Source organism: Hippoglossus stenolepis, chromosome 15, assembly GCF_022539355.2.
Source record: "Hippoglossus stenolepis isolate QCI-W04-F060 chromosome 15, HSTE1.2, whole genome shotgun sequence".
NCBI classification, from domain to species: Eukaryota; Metazoa; Chordata; class Actinopteri; order Pleuronectiformes; family Pleuronectidae; genus Hippoglossus; species Hippoglossus stenolepis.
The window spans coordinates 12,680,514-12,697,043 of record NC_061497.1 but is presented as its reverse complement, the minus strand read 5'-3'; the positions used below and the strand labels follow the sequence as shown (position 1 = coordinate 12,697,043).

The window sequence follows — 16,530 nt, the reverse complement described above, 5'->3', positions numbered from 1 at the left end:
AACAGCTTTTCACTGCAAGTTTGCTGACAATGTAAACTTCACTTTCAAAAAATAATACATGTAAACGTCCAGACCAAATGAATAGAAAACACAACTATGTGATGAATCCTGCTTTATAAATAGCCTATAAACTGGAGTCAATTGTTTTGTTAATGCTCAAATATCAGTTATCAACTATTTATTATGGTATTATATATAAAGTATAAGCTATTAAAAAGAACAAGTGTTTGGTTGCCAGGTTGTGTGAAATCACACCCTAAGGCTTTGATTGCGTTTTTAGCTTATTAAATAATAGAATAGAAAAGAAAGACATTATTGTCATTGTACAAGAAAGCATTTCAACAGAATTAGAATTGCTACTTCTGAAAAAAAAAACTATGCAAATGTATGAAAAAAACAGTTTAAAATTCGACACAAGACACAAAGCCAATAATAAATACACAACCAAAAGTCATCACAACTACAGACATATTGCAATACAAGATTTTATTTACTTATACATAAAGTTTGATAAGTCGAAAAACCCGAAATGGTTTAAATGTGGAAAAATGTATGAAGTAGATGTTAAAAACAGTTTTCGTTACATTTTTTATTTCAGAGATTCCTGTTTTGCATCATTGTTCACAAATGCAAAGAAAAAATCCAACCATTTAAAACTCTGGTTGTATCCACTAAACCAAAAGAGGCAGGATCGTTGCTCATGTAAATTTGGCCTCATGTGAGCACAGCATTAATGTTGAGAAACAACTGATAACAAAGTCACAAGAAAGAAACATAGCAACTGGTTTCAATGAACTCACATGAGCCGACTGCTTCCCTGGATGTGCTTGTTCGACCTCAGCAGCTCATGCCTACGTAAACATCCAACACACGGTAAACAACAGTAAACACTTTTAGAAAAACAACTGAAGCAGATGAGTCACAGCTCCGGTCTGCTCTTTATCAATTCCTGTTATTGATCTGACAACTGTTGACGCATCCTTATCTGCAGAAGTCCATTATGTTTTCAGCCAGAACTTGTTTGGCCTGATTAATCCTTTCCATTCAGTCAGTTAAAGTGCTCTCAGACTTCACGTTACACAGTGGCTGTGATAAAAATCATTCTTTTTATAAAACAGACAGTTTTTTGGGGGGCTCCTGCTAAAATGTTCAGTTCATTCAGAAAATGATCACCTTCAAAACAGGCCTTCAAACTGAAAAATCACTGTGCAAGGCCCAAATAAGATGTTCAATGCTCTTTGGCTTAGGTGCAGGCATCAGACATGGCCAATAGGGGGCGCCTTGTGAAGGCAGCCAGCCTGAGTATATAAACCTGGCTTTTCTCAGAGGACTGGTCATTTAAAGCTGAGTGACCCGGGTACATCTGGAAGAGTGGAGCTGGACGCTGCTGCTGCTGCTGCTGTTCAGAGCCTGGAGAGGTAAAGACGCTTCCCTGCTTCTGTGCAGGTTATAAAGTTCACCTGTAATTTATCTTGTGCTGCAGTAGTGAGGAAACATTTGTTTTTAATTGATAAAGCAACACAAAAGGAAAAACTACCCTTGATTATTAGCTTTTACATGAGACATACTGTCATCTCTGCAAACACTTCTATGGTAGTGGTAGAACAGATTGTGTGTGGGTGCACGTTCAGCATTGTGTGTGTGTGTGTGTGTGTGTGTGTGTGTGTGTGTGTGTGTGTGTGTGTGTGTGTGTGTGTGTGTGTGTGTGAGAGAGAGAGAGAGTTGACTGTACGGGCTGGTTTGTTTATTGTTTGTCTGGCAGCTCCCTTCTGTGTTTTTGGGTGCACGACAGTAATTGCAGAGGGGAGTTGCGGTTGGATGAGCCCGGGAGGACATTTAGGGGTTGGGTGGCGGAGAAGGGCATTGTGGGTTGGGGAGCATGGGGGAGACAAGGGGGCCTGGGGCTGAGGGAGCAGTGAGGGAGCCCCACTTTTCTCTCTTGGGTCCAGTTTGGACCAGTTCTCCAGCGAACAGCACAAACTCTGTGACATTGCACGGATGCTTCAGTTATTATAGTGCCTGTGTTGTGACGTAAGAGGAGAGTGATGTAATGATCTTTGCACTATAGCAGGGGAGTTAATCATTGCCCATCGATGAGTCCGTTTAGTTCTTTAGTGTGAATGTCATTACCTCTCCTCTTTGTTTAAATATAAGGGGAGACTCAATTAATCAAGAAAAACAGAGCATGTTAATGTGCAGATACTTTTTTTTTTAACTTGAAAACAAGTGATATTAATTTGGGTGAGAAGTGGTTATGTGGTTTTATCTTGTGATCTTATAAAAACTCAACCTTCCTGTCCGTCAGTGACTTCTGTGTGATAGGCTAACTATAAAACCTCCCCCTTCCTCTCCACAGATAAGTGATCAGAGATCCTTCATCCCGAGTGTCAGTCAGGGAGCCTCTCTCTCTGAGCTTCCAGCCTGCTCTTCTCCTCCCTCTCTCTCTCTCTCTCTCTACCTCCATTGACTCTCCTCTGCTGGTAACTTATTCCCCCTCGACCATGGCTCCGACCCTGGCCTCGGCGTTCGCCAAGCGCTGGTGGATGGCAGTGACTGCTATCATTGAGAATCTGCTCTTCTCTGCCGTGCTGCTGGGATGGGGGTCGCTCCTTATCATGCTCAAGTCCGAGGGCTTCTACTCGTACCTTTGCAACGAGGAGGGTGAGTCATAACTGCTGTACTTTAAAAAGGACACACAGTCTGTTTTTTCTCCCACATGTTCCATTTAACATTTCCGCACCTTGGCCTAGATTTCTCAGGTTTTGGGGCATCTGTCTTCATGAGTTTATATTGCAAACCTCATGGCTGTTAACTATTGCTGTCAATGTAAGGATTTGTGGAGATGGCTCAGTCAGTAAGTGTCATGCTGATTTAGGATGAAGGGACCGGAGCAAGCTTTTATTTAAGACACGCAACTCTGCACTGCTCCTGTCTTGCCTCTTCCATTCTTTCAGAGGAATATCTGTTTTCGGTGACAGGGTCATGAACTGTCTTGGCAGGGTCCCGGGAGATTAAACCTGATAAGTTAAATTAAGGAGAGAGCCAGGGTTTCAGGTAGCCAGAGTGGTCCAAAGGTAAAAGAATAAAAGGGCTCCAGTGTCTCCTCGGAGTGTAAGGCAAGTCCAGCTAAAGTGACAACTGATAAACACACTAGGGAACGACAGAGAGGAGTCAGAACAGACTTATTGTTTGGACCTGAGGTGACACGGTGTCGCGCCCCTGACTGTGGTGAGCACTGCTGAGGCCGAAGACACCAGGCTACTGGTTGGAATCAGGTTTTTTATCTCTCACCATTGCTTTACCTAACTGGTGATTTGCACAGGAGGATGTATTTCCAGCTCCAAATCCTCCTGTGTACTAAAATGCACAGAATCCTCTAATCTTGTCCCCAAACAACTTTGTCTGACACTTGATTTGGTCTATCGGATCATTTAGCAGCAAATTCTGCCAAGAGCCTCCAAATAATCTGCACATTTACCCCTGGACGTGCACCAGCCTGAAGCAACAGTCAAGCATTCCACGGGTGTAGGTGACTTCCTGGGGCAAAGCCACAGCCGTCTTATCTTGTTGTGATGATATAAGAAGGGAGAGGACAGCACCAGCTCAGCTCTTTCCAGGCATGTGACCTGTGATACCGCAAGATCCACAGCAGGGTTTTATTACCGCTAATATGGAAGCTTAAAGTCCACAGATAAAGGGTCAGAGGACTGATAGTAAAGTGATGAACAGTAGAAAAGTCCGATCTGTGGTGGAGGCTGACAGTAAGAACGAAACGGAACGCAAGATAACATAATGAGGCGGTGCAGGAATTTAAGATATGAGGGGAACGGTTAAAGCCTGTCTGCACAGGTCATTAGATACAGTTGGCTGAATTTTTTTCTCATGTCAAAATATTTGTGTTACTTTAGAACACTTTTAGAGTAGAATATAAAATATTTATTGCCCACTACAAAGCAGGGTGTGATAAGACATTTCAGAAAGACACATGACAAAGACACTTAATTTATAAAATAAAAGACCTTTATAGATAAACCTGCATTCAAAGAGAAAAACAGTAAATACAATTATCGTCGTGCTAAATATTCAACGTAAAAGTGTTAAAATATTTACAGCTCATACATACAAAAGTAACTGTGAGTTGACAGACGGAAGTAAAAGATCATTTAAAGATGTTTCACTTCCCTTGGATCGTCAAAAATTAATTTCAAATTCTTAAAACATGGGGTATGAAGGATCTTTAACTATCGATGTAACTTTCTTTCTGCTCTGTCTGCCACACAACTATTTTTCTGAGCTTACTTTTGCAAATAGTCCCTAGAATTTATCCAAAGCTGATTTTTCATGCATTTAACCCTTTAGAACACAAGATATCTCATGATATTTAATTGAATGCAGACAAACAAAACTCTGGGTTTTCCTCAGTCCTTCATACACAGTTTTCTCTGTTCACCTTCACCATTCAACCAACTGTATGTCTCATCACTCATTCAAATCACCTTTGCCCCTTGCTGCTGCTTATCAGTCAGGTGTTACTGTAAAGAAAGTGCCTACGCATGGAAAGGCTCGGCTGAGAGGTTTATGATTCTTTTTATTCAGTTTTCTTAATCTTGGATTCTTTCAAGGCTTTATAATAGTTATCAATAGCAATACGTTTTGTTATATCCCTATGTCTCCGCCTGGTGCCATCTATAAATATAAAAATAGGATGAATTTTTTAAAAAGGTTACGAAAGTAAAAATTATAAATAATAAGTTATAACAGTGGTTGAAGAGAATATGCAAAAACAAGTGTGCACATGTCTGTTGGGTCTATTTATCTATGAATTATATCCCCACATTTCGCTGCTACTGCACAAGATTGCATTTGCATATAATGTGACCTTTCATGCCACTATATTTTTGACGAATCAATGAAAGGCTTTCACAAGCTTATTATTTCGCTCCATTCTGCTCAATCAAATCCTCCTGCATGTTCAGACACACACTTTCCAAACAATTCCCCCCTGCGGCCTCGCTTCCCACCAAGTGTGTGATCTGGTTTCCTGCAGGAAGACTCTGTCACTTTGTCACAGGGATGCCACACACATACTTGCCTCCTATGACTACAAAGACAACAGAGAGGTGGCAGGGAGGGTAATCCAGAAAACATCGGCTCATACATCATGACCGATAAGTTTCCTGCTCCCCTCTTCTTCCTCTCCTGAACTTTTGTATGTTTTTCACATTATCTCATTGCATGGTGTTGCAAGATAATAAAAAGTTTATTGCCAGTGCTAGTTTATCCCTTTTTATCCCTGGCATTCTGACAAACTAATAAAGTAACATCTCTGTTACAGACGAGTGGCACATTTTAATCTTTCTCATGGGTCTAAACTCTACAGAGGTAGAAATGCATGTTTGTCTTGGTTATAACTTTTTAGTTTGGGTTTTTCTATACACTTACCTCTGCACGAGTCCAGTGCACATGTCGCTACTATGTGTTGATATATAAGGATCCTGTGAATAAGCAGAACCGCCAACTTCAATGTAAGACATGAAGCCACTGCTCCCTATATAGTATATAGCAGCTGAACTCAACCTTACACACTTATATGATAATTTATCATCGGTGTGTTTTTTTTCATCAGTATGATCAAATGAAGAGAATGGTCAAAATGGAACCATCTTACCTGACAGCATATTTTCCACTTGCATGCCTCTCCCAAATGTTTCTTTACACCTAATTCTCTTCCTATTTCCATCATGTTCTGCAGGTAACAGCTCCAGCTATAATCTGTCTCTGCCCGACGCAACGCAGACGCCCGATGACTATGCTGACTACTACGAAGATGCTGTGGTTGGTCTGGGAGACGGCGTGGAGATGAGGCCCCTCGTGCCGATGGACGGGCACCTGAGGATGAACGGCTGGCTGATCTGTAAGGAGCAGGACGAGATGCTGAATCTGGCGTTTACCGTGGGCTCCTTCCTGCTCTCAGCCATCACGCTGCCTCTGGGGATCGTCATGGACAAATATGGGCCTCGCAAGCTACGACTGCTGGGCAGGTAAGAAAAGCAAGAAATGACCCAGACTAACAATGATGTAATGATTTTCCATTCTGGGAACAAAACCCTAATCACTTCCCTTTTCAATTTGTCATAAGAAGAGTTTGACACTGTTGTCTCTTTCCAGCACATGCTTTGGACTGTCCTGCCTTCTCATTGCTTATGGAGCATACAATCCAAATGGTAAGTATACCTGAGCAGTGCATGTGGACCTATGGCAATGTACAGTAGTTTGGTTCTGGACAGTCTCATGACCCGTTGTGTGTCATTTGCAGAACTCTCTGTCCTTATCTTCATTGCCCTGACTTTCAATGGCTTCGGGGGCATGTGCATGACCTTCACCTCTCTCACAGTAAGTGTGTGCACGTTCTAGCGCGTGCTTTGAATTCCCCCTGCTGCAGAGCCTTTGCACCGGCTGCATGGTGTTTGTCCAGATGTATATTCTATATCTTCATAGGTCTCTGTTCAGTTTAGTGTTAATAGTTTGTATAATAGTTTACTGGCTCCCCCGTCTGCTCGCCCTCTCCCTCCCCTCTTGTCTGGCATTCCACCCTGTCTCCTGTTCTGTGTTGTCTGTTTGTTTTTTTGGCTCCTTACACTGCACTCTGTGTTCCTGCAGACAACTGAGCTCAGCTTTGCAAAGCAGGAAGCAAAGACTGATTGGAAAGAGAGAAAGTAGCACAATGGTTCATTATCACCGTCCACTGCATTTATTTTTGTGCCTCAGCAAGAACACCATGGAGAGCACGTGCACATGCACAAATACTCGCTGCTCATATTAATTAATATTTGGAAACAGATGTACTCAGGCAAGACTTGCAATGCAGTATTATCCTGAAAAACTGAGACGCGAGGCAGCAGAGGAGAGCCAGGGCTAATTTTCAGTTTCACAGTGTGTGGCAGGTTCAAAGAAAAAGATAGAAATATAAATCATGAATCCACATCAGTCAGTTTTCCAATCGTATTAAGTAATTTTTGTCAACAGGGAAGTTAGGGAAGAGATTGGTATTGCATACCCTTAACATTTTCAGTATCAAGATGGACCTTTAAGAAAATTGTAGCCTACATCACTAATAATGTAACCTCCTTTGGAGCACATACCTGCGCCACGGCCCAACACTCCCCTTAAATTCAATCCTGTTATAAATTGCAACTACTTACAGATATCAGTTCCCTAAATATGCCCCAAAATTTGTGAAAATATTTTATTAGAACTGTTTCTGTAATCCTGCTGACAAACAAACAAATCAAGCAACAAACCAACCAGTGGCCAGGGGTGAAAACTTTACCTCCCTTGCAGAGGTCACTGGAAGGACACTCAGTAGAGCTGGGGATTCCCAGGCTGTATCGTAGACTATCATCCAACTTTTTTCTCATATACACTCCACAAAACCTGTGATGAAATACACAGGGACAGAAAAACAACTGAGAACCTGCAGAGTTCACCCGGCTCAGTCCTTCACCATTCCTTTGCATTCCTTCCGTGCCATTCTTCATCTTCCTGCTCCCTCCCGGTGCCATCAGTTCAGCCTACACACAGGAGTCCTGGCTTGTACCATGGTGATGCTGTTCACAAGAGAGGGGCTCTACTCTGGTTAATCACCCAATAAAACATTCACTTTCTATACCACCACAGGCCGCATAGTTCGTCTCCTATGTGGCGTTTATTGCGTCCACCGAAATCTCTCATTAGTAGTTGCCACTAGCTTTAATGTCAGTGATGTAAAACCGTGGATTTAGGGCCGAAGCCCATAGGAGGACTCCAGGGTATAAAAAAACATGTTTCCCCCTTACGTCCCCTTCCACGTCATCACTTTCACACCCTGCTACACTTTAAAGCATCAGTGTTGGGTTAATAATTAGACTCCATGTTGCTCCTTGACTCCTTGATTACGACTCCACCTCAGACCTGCAAGCAATCGTTCAATCTCAGCGCTCAGCGGCCGACCCTGGCTCCCTGCTGAAGGTCACGTCTCCACCCCAGGTTTGCCCTAATGTATCTGTAAAGTTTAAAACCCTCCTGGAGCAGTTCTTTTTCATGTATCCCAGATAAAGGTGCAGGGGAGTACTGTACTGTTCTGTGCAACAGTGTCCCTACTCCCTCAGACACATGCACATGCCTCTTCCTCACTACCCCCTCTCTTATGTAATTCAATGTGCTTGTTGTTGCTCAGTCTCACGAAAACAAAACAGCTCGTGAATGCCTTTGTATTTGGGTGTTTTTGTTGCCACTCACTGTCTCCTGCCTGTTTTCATCTCCCTGCTCCCTTTTCCTCAAAAGCCAGTAGGAGAAAATTAACTCTCGTCATCCTCCATCCTCACAGCATACCCTTATTCCTCGATCGACACCCCACCTGAGTCACCCTTGCTCGCCGGTTGTTTCAGCTGTATAGAATTTGTCAGCGCTGCGCTTGCATCCGGTGTTGGACAGCTGTGTGTGTGTCATGTGACGCTGTTTCTTTTGCTGGTGTTCCCCGTCACTTTGTTGTGGTTTTATTGTCTCTGATGTTCTTTTCTGTTAATTGGTTCCCAGTGTCCACGCTGACCCCAGTGTCAGTGGGCACCCCCATGGCCTCAGGCTCAGAGCAACCAAAGAGCAGCTGAGATCACCAGGATCTAGACACTCGATGGTTTAACCTTTATACTCATATTAACAATGGGACATTTCACTCGTTAAATTGCAAGTGTGCACAAAAACCTCCTCCTGACTCATAAAGGCAGAATCAGGGCAGGTCTTGATAATGTTATAAACCAAAGTCTAAATTCCAGTCTGTCTGTGTCTTCTCTAGCTGCCCACCATGTTCGGGGACCTCCGCTCCACCTTCATCGCTCTGATGATCGGCTCTTATGCCTCCTCAGCCGTCACATTCCCTGGTGTCAAGGTAACAAGCACTGAAGCGCACATCCACATGCCTGCAGTTTTTTTTTTAATGTGCCTGTGAGTGTCATTCAGTCTTTTTTACAACATAATGTAAAAAAAGTCCTGTTTTTTAATCAATTTGTATTTCAAGCAAAGAGAAAATGATCTTTCCTATGTAAATCCAGAGTTTTCCCAGAGAAACATTTAGTATCTAGCGAGTTTTTAAACATTATGGTGGTGTAACTGCGTGAATTGATGGAAATATGACTCCACAAGCAGATTTTAAATACTGACACACTTCTTGATTTCTTATACATGTTGTCTTCTCTGTATTTTTTTTCAACATGTATTTGTTGTGTTGTCATGTGCGCAGGTGATCTATGACATGGGCATATCTTTCATCTCTATTCTGGTGGTGTGGGCTGCCTGTGCTGCAGTGGTCTTCCTGAACTGTTTCTTCAACTGGCCACTGGAACCATTCCCAGGACCAGAGGACATGGACTACACGTAAGTACCATAGATAAACGCAGTAATTATACAGTCTATAGTCTTACTCTGAGTCGATATTCTCATTCTCATTGAGCTTTCCCACAATGTAATTATGTAATATGTGGGAGGAAAAGTCCATTGTAATGCAGCTCTAGGTCTAAGTCTATCTGCACACTCATCAACTAAACCTGCCTATTCAGCAGCAAACTTACCCAGATGACTGACTCACATTAAAACTCTTTTCTGTTCATGATATTTACTTCCTTGTTTCTATTCCTCCATGACCCCCTCCCCTCTTACCACATCTACTCTCACAGTGTGAAGATCAAGTTCAGCTGGCTGGGCTTTGACCACAAAATAACAGGGAAGCAGTTTTACCGCCAGGTGACCACAGTGGGCCGCCGCCTCAGCGTGGGAAACAGCCTGAAGCAGAAGGAGCTCGCCACCAAGGAGGGCCACAAGCTCTGCCTGTCCACCATGGACCTGGAGATGGACTGCAAGCCACGACAAGAGTGTAAGAGAGCAGAATTTGAAGTGAGGATCGTAGTAAGAGTTGACCTGGGGCTCATCACTGACTTGTTTATCTCCTCTGCAGCCCAGTCATTCTTGAAAAGCATCATCAGCCCGATCTTCCTGCTCAGCGCGTTGACCATGTCCGTCACGCAGCTTCGTCTCTTGTTCTACATGGGGGCCATGAACAGCGTCCTGGAGTCTCTCAGCGACGGAGACCTCAACACAGGTCTGTTTGTTGCTTCGTCTATGACACAGGCTGCTAAGTATGTTTGATTCATGATTTCAAAGCCGCTGGACTTACTTGGTTTTCATTGACTTTTCAGTGGAGAGAATGGAAGTTGGTAAGACTGTTGTTGTATCAGTAGTTTAGACTTTTAACTTTCAGCTGACATCAACTAGAACTAGAATGTCACTTAGTAGAGAACATAAACCTCCACCAAGGCCCAACAATCCCCTTAAATCCAATAAAGCTGCACCAAGTTTCACACACTCATAGATTTTAGTTCCCTGAATGCACCATGAACATCCTTGATATTCCTATATTCCTATATCCCTGGGAAAATAGTGAAAATGTACAAATGCCAATAAAGGCCCTATCTCGCAATGTTAAAGATGTTATTTGAATCCACATCAAAATGTAATGGGTTCACTCTTGACCAATACCACATCCTTCCACTAAGTTTAACGATAATCCCTTTATTGGATTTGGCGTAATTTTGCTTTCATACAAACAAACCAACAAAAAAGGAACAGGGGTGAAAACATAACCTTCTTGGCGGAGGTAATTGAACTTCTAGTCATGTACAGGCCTGTCATCACAATCTAATACTCCTCTACCGCGACTTACTGTCACAGCTTTAGTGCTGTTACTTCATCATTCGACCTTGGCTCATGTCCATAACACAGTCCTTCAGCTGTCATTCAGCTTTAACCTGAAGTCACCAGGTACCATTTGTTGTACTCATTAACTAACCTTGCCCTTCGGCACCTGCAGAGATTACACATCATATGAGCAGTTTTATATGGCTCATTTATCATCAGTCCTCCCAGACCATAAATCCACCTAGTAATGGCATCGTATTGACTTGTGGTTTCTCCATATCCAATTCTTTCACTCATTATGGCTCCAGCAGCTATAATAAGACTAATAATTAACAATGACATCCTTTTCATTAACCAGGGTAGAACAATCCCTCCTTCTAATCTTAACCTCATTTCCATTTCTTCTTCATTTATTGTCCTCTTTCCCTCTCTCCCTCAGTGAGTCTTTACTCCTCCATCTTTGGCGTGCTGCAACTGCTTTGCCTCATGACCACGCCTGTGATTGGTCAGATCATGGACTGGAAACTGAAGGACTGCAGCGATGGAGAGGAGGAACAGGAACCCTGCAGCAAGTGAGTCAACGTCCACTAATCCCCCACGATGGAGGATAAACACCCAACCCCCCTGTCTGCCTTAACCCCTTTCCATTTATAGACCCAGACATTAATATTTACAGTTTTGTCAGCGTGGTGAAGGGGAATAGAACCTAGAAACTATCCTGTATTGTGAAACAAAGCTGTGGTATCAATGTCTGATTGTCTGACCTCTCTTCTGTTACTAGGGACGAGCCAAAGAAAAAGCGTAGAGACAAGAAGACCCAGAAGGTGACAAATGCCCTACGAGCGTTCCTTCTCACAAACATCCTGTTGGTAGGATTTGGGATCACATGCCTGGTGCCCAATCTCCCCCTGCAGGTGAGTGGTCCACCTCTGCCACACACAGGCCATGGAGTACCTCAGGAATACAGCTGCCCTGCTAATAGTGTTATCACTGTCTCTTTGTAAAGACGTTACTGATTAACCTCTTTAACAGGCTGTTGGCGTCAGAGACACACAGTTATGTAAAAGTCAACATGGTTAACATCATCACTGTGTGTAAATAAAGCATCCAGCTGCAAAACTAGACCCATTTCTTTGAAATCAGCATTAAGACCATACAGATGGACGACATTAGAGCTCACCAAAACGTCTCAATCGCCCGCTGGTGGCTCAGAGAAGTACAGGTCATAAACTGCCACCATGTAAGTGGATGGGACATGGACTAAAAAGCCTAATGTTAAATATATAAGGTTTCTATCATTTTGGGTCGATTTTTATCACACCAAAGTGTTAATTATTCAGATAAGTTTGGTTTTAAAATCGTGATGAAACGTCTTGATTGACAGCTGAGAGTGACTTGTGATTGGTCGAGCGTGCGTGGGAGGAAGACCAAGACAACTCATATCTGACAGGTTCATATGAGGCTATAGCCAGGAGAAGTTAACTTAGCTCACAGTGGAAATAGAATATGAAAAAATTACATGCCATTTTAATCAGTTTGCAGAGTTATATTCAGGTTTTTTTATTTTACTCTTTGTGAGAAAGTCACAAGGTACGTTTTTTGCAAAAATGTTAAGCCGTTCCTTTAGGGGTTTAGACCCCTATAAAACCAATGGAATGCATTATTATTATTATCAACAATAATGGATGTATTTTATTTCTTTTATCTTCTATCTCAGATCTTGTCATTTGTCCTTCACACTGTGGTGAGAGGGTTCATTCACTCTGCTGTTGGTGGTCTCTATGCCGCTGTGTAAGTCCCACACACACAAACACACACACACATTTGTTACCATCATCATGACCGTCTGCAGTGTGACTCTATAGCTTCAAACTGAGACACTAAATGTACCTGTCCTCTCTCCCCAGGTATCCGTCCTCTCAGTTCGGCAGTCTAACAGGCATGCAGTCTCTGGTCAGTGCCGTGTTCGCTCTGCTGCAGCAACCACTGTTTCTTGCTATGATGGGACCCCTGCAGGGAGACCCTCTCTGGGTACGAATATGCACGCACTCAAACAGACTCTATGCCTGAATTAAAACCCTCGGGCACGTTTTAACTCTGGTGTTTTCCTCCAGGTCAACATTGGACTCCTTGTCCTCAGCATGCTGGGCTTCTTGCTGCCGCTCTACCTGATCTACTACAGATGGACGCTCAACAAAAAGCAAAAGCAGAAGGAGGAGAACGCCAAGATCTTCATCAAAATTAACGGCTCCGACATCCCCGAGGCCTACGTCTAGAGGAACGTGCCGGCCGAGAAACGGAGAACATTAGCAATCCAGTGATACATTCACAAAAACACATGTCAAAGGACAACTGAAATCCTAAACATCACATTTATCCATCAATCACACACGAGCAAACAAAACTGCCACCTCCATTTTCCCAAAATCCAGACCAAGATGAACTTAGGCTGTGGTTGCCATGGAAACGAGTCCATTGGAACAGTGTTGCTGAGGAGAAAAGTGAAACGTGGAGAGGGAAAAAGAAGAAGAAGAGAGAGGAAAAGACTGTGAAAGGAAAGAGGCGTCGGCTCTCTGCATTCCCCCCAAAATCCTCTGACTTCTCTTTTTGATTCCCTCCTCTCAGCAGCACGTCGGGTGCAGCTCCACTTCACATAAGACTTCTTTCATATTCCCTGTACGAGGGAAAAGAAAGCTTGTGTCGCCCACAATTTTCTACTTGTGAAACCAGCAAGACTAGAGAATGCCAGCATCAGATGAACCAGCGTTATTATTACTACTGAGTGATTCCATTGTTGTATGAGTTCTGTTTTCTTTCCTGATTCTAAGTCCCAAAAACATGGTGCTATCTGGACAGATGCTGGAAGGTTAAGTGTGGACTAATAGGCATTGATGAGTGACAGGGAGGAGAGTCGAGCCTTATTGCTGATGAGCGATTAGAAAAGACATTATTAAGATTAATTATAGGGCTTTTTTTATTGCAAGGCTAAAATCGTATTATTCAGTTTAAATTATACTGTCAGTGTTTTACGTGGCTGTATTCTGTAAGAGGGACATCGAACAAACTGTGGTAAGTCTTGATAAAAGCAAAACATTTAGATTATTTATTTTGTTTCTTTAGTTTCTTTTTTATACCTTGAGTTTAACAGATGTTTCTTTTTAGATACAGCCCCATATAAAAGATAAGATTTATTGTTGAGTGGTCAGAATGCTCTGTTAAACTTAGACATATCAGTGAAAGTATATGGTAATACAATTTCTGGTGCACACACGTGTGTCCATGAAACCATCATTATCCAGAGGCCTTAGCTTAAAGTGAGTATTTCGTTCTTTCTGTCTACTGTTAAGAGAAATGCAGCACTTTATTCCCTGTGAACACACCAGCTCATTTCAGCACTTCTCTCCTGGTAGATAGAGTCTCACTTTAACACATTTTATTTTATCTTACACTCTTTTTTTCTTTCCATCATCAACTTCATGAAGTACCGTATTTAAATGATGCCGGGCTGGCAACGACACACGTGTCATATACTGTGTTGTTTGCATCGAGCTCTTTTCTTCTATCATTGAACATAAGAAAGAGATGTTTGTTGTATTTTAGGTTCATGTGGAAGAATTCTTGGGGGTTAATAAAAATGTGTTGAACTCTTTAAATGTTTGCTCCTGTTTCCAGGCTGCACTATATTTATATGTGTAACTGTATCTGTGTGATTCTTACCTGAAGCTCTGGGTATTTAACACTTCTGAGAGGTGACATCCTAACAGAGATTACATCTCCATACATTATTTAATGATGAAAATCCACCCACTCACAAAGTGGATATCTGTATTCAGGTGGCAACTCCTCATAATAATTATTAGCTCAGGCTTTTAATATGAAATTCAGTTTTGAGGGGAAAACAATGTGATGTTTTGTCTGTGTTGGAAGTTCGGGTTAGGTATTTAAAGATCTGTATAATTTCAGAAAAGTAAAAACATCCATACTTTTTTTAGGTCGGTCTACAACCAACCAGCAGAGGTCAGTATTAGAGACCTGTGTTTGAGGGCCTCATCATGCACCACACTAGATAGCACACACAGTTCTGTATAACATGCATGTTTCATATGTAACAGGTGTCATATCTACAGAGCACTTACATTAGAAAATGTAAAATAATCTGCTATAACAGCTGTGTTTAAGAACTGACTCCATGAATCTTGTTCAGAGGTGAGATAAACACTAATTCTGAACAGTGTTTTAACACCAGATGTTGCTGATGCACCAATGTATTCTGTGCAGGAGCCTCCCATAGACATCCATTATAAAACTAAAATTAATATTATTACATGATTACTCAGCCAATACTTGATTATTTCCACTCTTCTTTGACTTATTTTACCCAAATAAAGATCTATTCCTTTTTTTTAACAGTAATAGATAGATAGATAGATAGATAGATAGATAGATAGATAGATAGATAGATAGATAGATAGATAGACAAGTAAACAAGGAATGACTTAAATGTGCAACTTGTGTAAATCCGAGATCCGCCACTGCTGAGTAGAGATGTAAAAAGGGAATTCCAAACTTAAACTTGACATTTATTTTAGTTTAATGCGTTTGTCTGGAATTGGTTGTCTGCTCCAAAATTAAAAGAAATTGGCGGATTTGCCTTGACAATGTTAAATCTTGATTAGTTAGAGATAGATAGATAGATAGATAGATAGATAGATAGATAGATAGATAGATAGATAGATAGATAGATAGATAGATAGATAGATAGATAGATAGATAGATAGATGCTGTATACAGCTGAGGAGACAGAGGGATGATGATAAGAGCTTGTTGGCAGACGGATACAGATGCGCTATAAATACAGCAGCAGTGCGCTGTTACGTAATTTTAGCCACACACGCACGCACACGCAATCACATCCTGCGATCCTCGGGACGTGGGACTGGATTAGGGACCTGTGATGCCATCAGCATCACGCGCCAGCACCATTGTCATAGGGTCGAGGGTGGTGGAGCAAAGTGTGGCCATGCAGGGGACCACCAGGGGTCCTATAGAGATAACGACAGGTTTACATATGAGGATGTTCGTCTTCACAGTGGTTGTAATGTAAAACAAATGAGGTCATGTCGGTCAGTCATCAGTGTGGACACGAGTGGGTTTGAGTGTATTTTTTTGGGATGTAGATAATCACATCCGTTGCGGAGACTTTGCTTAAAGGGCTTTGCAGAGCTGACGCACCGCGTCCGTGCCATCGCTGGTGGTCCCCGTGTCATGCCCATATATATACTCTGACGGTGAGTAACCACGTTTCTACGTCACTGTCACTGCGATGACGCGGAGGGTGTAGCACACTCGCAAGAATAAGGGTGCAGATAATTCCATTGGTCCTGCACCACATCACTGCTGTGCCATTCCCTGTTACTTAGGTTTATTTAGACTATATTTGTTTAGTCTAAATATTAGTATAGTATTATAGTATAGTATAGTATTTTTTTTGGTATGTGGGCTTTGTGGTATGAGTTTACATTATCATGATATTAAGTGATCCCCCAGCTAATTCATTAATAATGTGGTGTTTTGTATCTGTTTTGTATTTATCACTTTAACCTGAGTAGCATGAACAGATACAGGGCCGGGTCAGGAGAGGCACTGGACCTTAATCTGATTGGCCCCTATACCCCTTTCCTGTCAGTATTCTTATAAAAAATCACTTATTAACATTTCTAACAAAACATTAACATTTTGTCATTTTCTAAGCTTTTTTGAAGTACACAATGTGCAATTTTCAAAATACATTCAATGATGTGTGGC

At 42.1% G+C, this 16,530-nt stretch overlaps 1 protein-coding gene across 3 annotated transcripts; it reads left to right on the top strand.

Moving 5' to 3' along the window:
- The first annotated feature begins 1,296 nt into the window (after positions 1–1,296).
- On the top strand, positions 1,297–14,378 carry slc43a2b (solute carrier family 43 member 2b). Of its 3 annotated transcripts, none has more exons than XM_035177707.2 (15): positions 1,297–1,418; positions 2,357–2,661; positions 5,753–6,041; positions 6,169–6,224; positions 6,317–6,393; positions 8,831–8,923; positions 9,275–9,408; positions 9,708–9,904; positions 9,986–10,129; positions 10,227–10,244; positions 11,165–11,297; positions 11,507–11,639; positions 12,443–12,516; positions 12,633–12,756; positions 12,840–14,378. In XM_035177707.2, exons 2-15 carry the CDS (start codon positions 2,502–2,504, stop codon positions 12,999–13,001), a joined length of 1,794 nt encoding a protein of 597 aa, XP_035033598.1. In that variant the 5' UTR covers positions 1,297–1,418; positions 2,357–2,501; the 3' UTR covers positions 13,002–14,378. The 3 variants fall into 3 exon arrangements, with proteins under 3 accessions (XP_035033598.1, XP_047199283.1, XP_035033599.1); XM_035177708.2 differs by lacking the exon at positions 1,297–1,418 and adding an exon at positions 1,959–2,241; XM_047343327.1 differs by lacking the exons at positions 1,297–1,418; positions 10,227–10,244 and adding an exon at positions 1,958–2,241.
- Positions 14,379–16,530: the final 2,152 nt, after the last annotated feature.